At 42.6% G+C, this 7,677-nt stretch overlaps 1 protein-coding gene across 1 annotated transcript in view; it reads right to left on the bottom strand.

The window, feature by feature from the left end:
- The window catches only part of RAB30 (RAB30, member RAS oncogene family), an 11,858-nt gene extending 7,017 nt beyond the window's left edge, over positions 1–4,841 (bottom strand). Inside the window, exons 1-2 of the mRNA XM_059400154.1 lie at positions 4,833–4,841; positions 2,072–2,172 (exon numbers count right to left, since the gene is read on the bottom strand). Coding sequence (XP_059256137.1) covers positions 2,072–2,172; positions 4,833–4,841 — 110 coding nt within the window. The remainder of the gene's footprint in view (positions 1–2,071; positions 2,173–4,832) is intronic.
- Between the last annotated feature and the right edge of the window lie 2,836 nt (positions 4,842–7,677).

A 7,677-nucleotide genomic window follows, 5' to 3' on the forward strand; every position in this document is an offset into this window, starting at 1 on the left:
GAGCCTGATGCGGGGCTCGATCCCAGGACCCTGGGATTATGACCTGAGCCGAAGGCAGAGGCCCAACCCACTGAGCCACCCAGGTGCCCCTATGTGTATCTGTCTTATGCTCCAAGCCCATCCCTCAGCATCTCCACCCTACACACACACACACACACGCACACGCACACACACGTGCATGACTGTGAGCAGCACGGAAGCAATGATGTATCTGTTTGATTGAGTCCCCATTCCTAACCCCTCCCCATCATAGTCACTGTCATCCTTGCCATTATCATCATCATCATCATCTTATTCTATATTATTAACTCATTTAATCCTCATAACACTCCTAATAGGTGGATACTATTAGCATCTGAATTCCGAATATTGAGGCACAGGAGAAGCTAAATAAGAAGTCACGAAGGTCCCACTTAACTGGTGGAGCCTAGGTCCAGCCCCGGTGGACGTCCTTGACACAATACCCACAGTGCCTTTCTCAATGCCTGGCTTACGGCAGAAGCTTAAGAAAGATCTGATGAGCTGAATGCTAAAGGGCAAGCAATCCATAAAATGTGATTTCCTTTTTCTCTTCCCCTCTGGCTTCACATCCAAAACTCTTCCCACCACCCTGTAGTAGCTTAAATAAGAATCAAGGACAGACTCTAGATAAAGACTCCAGGATGTGGAATGTTAATTAAAATTCAAGAAAGCTGTTAAAAGTGACAAGAAAATAAAACTCAGGGATAGGGACAGGGATAGCAGGAGGACAGGAGGCTCTGTGGGCCCCACATGACCACAACTAACGGCTTCCATTAGCCAGTGAACAGGGAGCAGGGGCCTGGACAACATCCTTCTGTGCTCAGAGGCTTGCCACACATTTACTCCTCCATCTTTGGCAGAAGTCAAAGAGAAAAAGCAGAAAATTCAGAGGAGAATGTCCAAAAAGAAAGGCCTGAGAAAGGCTCCTAAGGGGTTTTACAGTGCCCAAATTCTGCACCTTCAGGAAAAGAAGGGGAAGAGTTAGGTGGACTGAGTCAATGCTCAGTCAGGTCTCCTGTGGCCACCAGCTGCAGAGAAAGCCACAGAAGACAAGTTAAGGCTTCCCTCCTTTCCATAAGAAATCACTTTGATGCTCTGCTGAATGTTACGGGGTTTGTGTGTGTGTGTGTGTGTGTGTGTGTGTGTGTGTGTAATAAATCTCTGGGGGAAGTGTTTGGTCTCTTTAAAAATCAGGCCGTTTGGGGCACCTGGGTGGCTCAGTGGGTTAAAGCCTCTGCCTTCGGCCCAGGTCATGATCCCAGGGTCCTGGGATCGAGCCCCACATCTGGCTCTCTGATCAGCAGGGAGTCTGCTTCCCTTCCTCTCTCTCTGCCTGCCTCTCTGCCTTCTTGTGACCTCTGTCTGTCAAATAAATAAAGAAAATCTTTAAAAAAAATAATAATAAATAATAAAAAAAATTAAAAATTCTCTGAAAACTATGCTCTGAGGAAGCCTTTCTGATCAGGAAGTAAGGTAACAGCTCAGGCGTCACCAGTGACCGTGGGAGCAGCCATTCAGAATCAGCGAGTGCCACAGAGCCCTAAATTGACAAAAGTTACACCTTGTCTGGGTGCCCACATGTCATAACATCTACTACTGACCAAGCACTATTCTAAGGGGTTTTACATACTATCATTGTTAATAATAATCATCACTGACACTTATTAATGCTTATAATGCACCAGGCACGCTTCTGCATGTACTCATTTAATTCTCACAACAACTCTGTGGGGTAGCAATTATTACCATCACCATCCCCAGCTTCCTGGGGAAACTGAGGCACGGAGAGGTTATCCTGAAATCTAATGGCTAGTTAGTCTTAGAACCAGGATTCAAATCTAGATCCTTCTGACTCCAAAATCTGGCTCCTCCTAAAGTAGGAGCTGCTGTCCCCTGCCCTATGGTAGACAGCACTGCTGTACTATCCTAAGAGCTGTGGCACAACTGAATGGGAACCCCACCCCGTGAGCTGCAATATTCTAGAATCTCCCTCCTCTTGAGGCAGCACACCCACATTGATAGGGCCACACAAAATTATTCCAGATCATACAAGCACTGCTCCTCATCGTGCCTTCCAAGTCCAGGTCTCTGGGGATGCTGACCTTCCCCCAAATACCACTCCCACAATTCATTCATCCATGTAACTAAGTACTGGGCATAGGGGCAATAAACAGGAACGCTACCAGCAAACTCCCAAACATCAGAATCACCACAATAGCTCAACATAAATGGATGTATGAATAAGATTCAAAAAAGGAAAGATGAGGAAAAGAAAAGAATGAGTTTAGGGGCACCTGGATGGCTCAGTCAGTTAAGTGTCTAACTCTTGGTTTCAGCTCAGGTCATGATCTCAAGGTCTAGAGATCAAGCCCCATGTTGGGTTCTGCAATGGGCATGGAGCCTGCTTGGGATTCTCCTTCATCCATCTCCCTCAGCCCCTCCCTCCCCTAAAAAAAAAAAAAAAAGTGAGTTTAGAAAAGATATAGGAAACAAGATGAACAAGATGTACTATGAAAAAAAGTCTAAAACTATGTGATTTTAGTAACATAAACCATTTATCAAAGTGACCTTTAAAAAAAAAACAAAAAACCGACACTGTATTCACTGTTACACATCAGTACATTTCTCCCCCCACCCTTCAGGGCTCAGTATAACAGATAAAGTCAAGGATTCTGGTGAACAGAGGCCTGATCCCTCCCCAAGCCCTGCTCCAGAAAAATGATATTTGGGGGACTTGTCCTTGTTCAAAGACCATGTGTCTCACTAAATCCTTTTCCCTTTCAGGGCCTCAACCTTGAAGAGTAAACTGAAGGGGTTGGGTGAATAGGCACCATGGTCCTTCTGAAAGCATGATGTGCTGCCACTCTCTCATACCAAAGAGGCAGCATGGGTACTGACCTCCAGAGATCTGGGTTGGGGGCACCTGGGTGGCACAATCAGCTGAAAGTCCATCTCTTGGTTTAGGCTCAGGTCATGGCCTCAAGGGTTGTGGGACAGAGCCCCACATTGAGCCACATAAGGCTCCCCTCAGCAGGGAGTCTGCTTGAAGATTCTCTTCCTCTGTCCTTCCCCCACTCTGTCTGTCTGTCTGTCTCTCTCTCTCTCTCTAAAATAAATAAACCTTAAAGAATAGAGAGAGAGAGAGAGAGACCTGGGTCTGCTGAAGAGCTGTATAAAGTTTCCTCATCCATAAAATGGGGATAATAGAATCTATTATCATTGAACTGCTTGAGAGGCCAATAAGATAATACATGGAAAGTGACATTTAAAAAATACAATAATCAAATGAAATATTTGACAAGAATTATATATACTGATTGCAGAAAATACAACCAAACAAAATGAAAGAGAAAACAATTTGTAATCTCTTTCCCTAGGCAAATCCCCTCCTGGGGATAATTATAGTTAACATTTTGGTATACATCCTTCTAGGTTTTTTGTTTATATACACTCACCTGTATGTATGTAGATTTTTAAATGTATGGATTTTAAAACAAAAACAAAAATAACATTATACAGTATTTTTTTGTTTTCTATAGAGTGGTATTTTCCCCAAACCCCCAAAATTAAAACTTATGGTATACCAACAGAACTGATTACCAAAGACCCTCAGTGTTCACTCAACATTTGCTCCTATGACCCTAAATACCCAAGAAAGGGGTGGCAAGAAGATAGATAGCTTCAAAGTGATATAACTAAGTCTTAAAGACTTAAAAGTTCAAAAAATTCACATAATGAAGAAAACTGATTTTGTTTAACCTAGGATTCACCAAACATGATTTTAACTGAGAATTCTTTTCTTATATCACACTTCCTAACAAAAATGTGTCTAGCTACTAGGGCTCCATGAAACATCAGTGTAGTAAATGTTATTTTATAGCACTTGAAATCAGGGTTACCACTCAGGGAGGGTTGTTACATGAAAGAAAATAAAATAAAGGAAGAGAAGGAAAAGAAAGGAAAAAGGAAGGGGAAGGGAGAAAGAGGACACCCAGATAAATTTCAATTTCAGATGGCAACAAATACATTTTGATATTATAAGTTTGTTCCAAATATTGCCTGGGACATATTTTTAGTATGTAAATATAACCCAAATATTGCATGGGACATACTTATACTAAAAAATTATTAGTTGTTTATCTGAAATTCAAATTTACTGTGCAATCCTACCCAGAGAAAATCGGAGTAGTTTTCACTCAGATTTACTAGAAACAGAGGCCCTAAACACAATCTCACACCTACCCAGATTGTGGAGGGAGGTCGGCAGGGCATGAGAAACAAGATATGCCTGATGAATCCAAAACCACAAGAGAGGAATAAAGAAGGGCAACAAGTAACATTTGTAGAAGGCATTACTGAGTGTGGGTACTTAAGAATCTAGGCCAGACTCCAGAGGCTCAGACTGGCATAGAGCACACTCTGCAGGAGGGTTTCTCCCTCCTGGACAGTCTCAGAGCAACTGTGGCCTTTCCTCCCAGTCCATCTCCACATGTGCACCTGCCTGGTGGAGGAGGGGGTGCTCTATGCATCTGCTGCCCCTGCTGTCCTTAAGGCCAAGGACCATGCTTCAGGAAGACACGCATGTCAGCGTATTCAGGGCCACGTTCAAGTAGACACTGAATTCAAAGTGTTTGATCTTTCACTCTAACAAGGTTCTGTCTCAGGAAGCTCATTAGTGCTTAATTACTAGAAGGCAATTACTAAACATTACTATAATCAACTGCTGCAAGCTCACTTGCTTTACATAAGCTGCTAATTTCATGTTATTGCAAGTTAATTATTCTCCTTGGCCAGGGATGTCAAACACCCACCTGGGCCATGGCTGCTCCTCATTCAGCAAGCCATAATCTCCAGCATTCTGACGCGGCCTTTTACCGTTCACAAAATGTGGTCACAGACATGATCTCATCTGCACCTGCCAACAATCTCATGAGCTGCTTCTTATCATTCATTATGCAAGTGAGGAAATTGAGAGTTGAAGGAATGAAGTGTCACGCTAAGTCCCACACTAGTGAGTTGCAACATGGCCTCTCCATCCTAGCCATGGAGGATGTAAGGAATTTACATTCTATCATTTATTTATTTATTTGACAGAGATAGAGAGAGAGATCGCGAGAGAAAGGGAACATAGAGAGACAGCGAGAGAGAGGGAACACAAGCAGGAGGAGTGGGGAAGGGAGAAGCAGGCTTCCTGCTGAGCAGGGAGCCCGATGTGGGGCTCCATCCCAGGACCCTCGGATTATGAACTAAGCTGAAGGCAGACACTTAAACTGAGTCACCCAGGCACCCCTACATTCTATCATTCTCGATACCAATAATCACAGCTGAGGCTTATTCAATGCTTATTATGTGCCAGGTGCTCTTCTTCATATATGTACTCATTCAAATTTCACAACAATCCTGGGCGGAGGGTACTATAATTTTTATTATTATCCCCAGCTTACAGAAAAGGACACCATAAGCTTCCATCAAAATCACACAGCTAATGAGTAAAACTGCCAGGATTCAAAACCCACGTCTTTCTGGGTAAAAATCAAGTTGGAACTCTATCTCACTCCTTATACTAAAATAAATTCCAGATGGATTAAAGATTTGGATTTTGAAAAATGAAAACATAAGAGTACTAGAAGAAAGCATACACCATATAAAATCTTAAAGTGGGGAAGGCTTTCTAAGAATTACTCAAAATCAAGGCCAGAAAACAAAGAGACTGACCAATTTGACTACGTAAGTTTTTAAAAAAACTCTTCATGGCAGAACAAAAGATGAACTGATTAAAATATCTGAAATAAATATATAACTAAGGACTAATTTCCTTAAATGCTTTAAGAGTTCCTACTAATCGGGCGCCTGGGTGGCTCAGTGGGTTAAGCCGCTGCCTTCGGCTCAGGTCATGATCTCAGGGTCCTGGGATCGAGTCCCGCATTGGGCTCTCTGCTCAGCAGGGAGCCTGCTTCCCTCTCTCTCTCTCTGCCTGCCTCTCCATCTACTTGTGATTTCTCTCTGTCAAATAAATAAATAAAATCTTTAAAAAAAAAAAAAAAAAAAAAAAAAGAGTTCCTACTAATCAATAAGAAAAATTGAATAAATCAATAGAAAAAAAGGGACAAAGGACACAAGCAGATAGTTTATAAGACTATAAAGGAAGAAAAATGACATGTATTTTTTTAAATGACCAGCTTTACTCCTGAGAGTAAATTCAAGTTCTAATGTATAATTAATCATTATAAATTTAAAGAGTTAAGATTATAATTATAAATATTATTTTAAACAAGATGGTAACTTGTAATGAAAACTATAATGAATTCAAAAGCAGAAGCCATTTTTCACTCCAGATTGGCAGAGTTCCCTCTGTGAAGGAGGGGGCAGGGAGAAATGGGGTACCGGTATGCCACTGGTAGGAGGTAAATCAATCCAACCTCTGTGGAGGGCAATATTGATTTACAACTAAAAAGGCTATTACAAACCCTCTGACCCAGCAATTCCACTTCTCGGAATCTATTCTACACTTACATAATATAGGCGCACAGAGACACATGTAGTAGGATATTCATTACAATGACGTCTGTACTAGCAAATATGAAAAACAACCTAATAGTCCATCCACAGGAAAACGGTGGTAATATTATGAAAACTATACATCAGTATACCATGCAGCCTGCCATGGACATCTGCAAGATGCCTTAAGTCAAAGAAGCAAGGTGGAAAATGGTATGCAGAGTATGAAAAGGGGGCATTTAGTTATTTATCTGCATAAGCATAGAACATCTCCAGAAAAAGGCACGGCAGTATTTGCTTCTGGGGAAGGTGTCATATCTAGCTGTAGGAAGGAGGGTAACTTCCAACTCTTACATTGTATTCCAACCTTCTACTCAGTCTGCAGCGCTTGCAAGGCAAGACAGTTTTCCTAACACAGTGAGAGAAGTCTTTATTTAAAAAAAAAAAAAAACAAATCTGTTTGGGGTGCTCTGTTTCTCTCTCTTTTTTTTTTTTTTAAGATTTTTATTTATTTATTTGACAGAGAGATCACAAGTAGGCAGAGAGGCAAGAGAGAGAGAGAGAGGAGGAAGCAGGCTCCCCGCTGAGCAGAGAGCCTGATGTGGGGCTCGATCCCAGGATCCTAAGATCATGACCTGAGCTGAAGTCAGAGGCTTTAACCCACTGAGCCACCCAGGTGCCCCAGGGTGCTCTGTTTCTATCTTTCAGTCTTTTCTTTGCTCTGCTGCAGCCCTGCACATGACAGGGAAGGAATGTCCTCCCCGCCTGTGGGGTTGCCCTTCCCCGCTCACTGTGTGTGCCACTGCTTTCTCTACTAAACCGTGTCCCAGTCCAGGAAAAGCCTACACGGTGGACTCACTCATACCAACTTCCCTCAGGACCCAGCCTCCATCACAGGGCAGCCAAAACCAACCAACAGAACCACAGTCTGAACAACTTCACCAGTAAAAACAAAACTCTCCCACATTTTGTATCATGAATCATAGCTCAGAAATTACTGCCCTCTGACACAGAATCCTCCCGAGGAAGGAGAAGGAGCCTACCGTTTTCTCCCCATTTTACAGAAACGGGCTTTGAAATCAGGAGTGACTTGCATCAGGCCACGAGAACAACAGAGCCAGAAGGGCACACACCCAGGTCCCCTGACTCTAACTCAGA

This window comes from Mustela nigripes, chromosome 1, assembly GCF_022355385.1.
Source record: "Mustela nigripes isolate SB6536 chromosome 1, MUSNIG.SB6536, whole genome shotgun sequence".
In the NCBI taxonomy this organism is placed as follows: Eukaryota; Metazoa; Chordata; class Mammalia; order Carnivora; family Mustelidae; genus Mustela; species Mustela nigripes.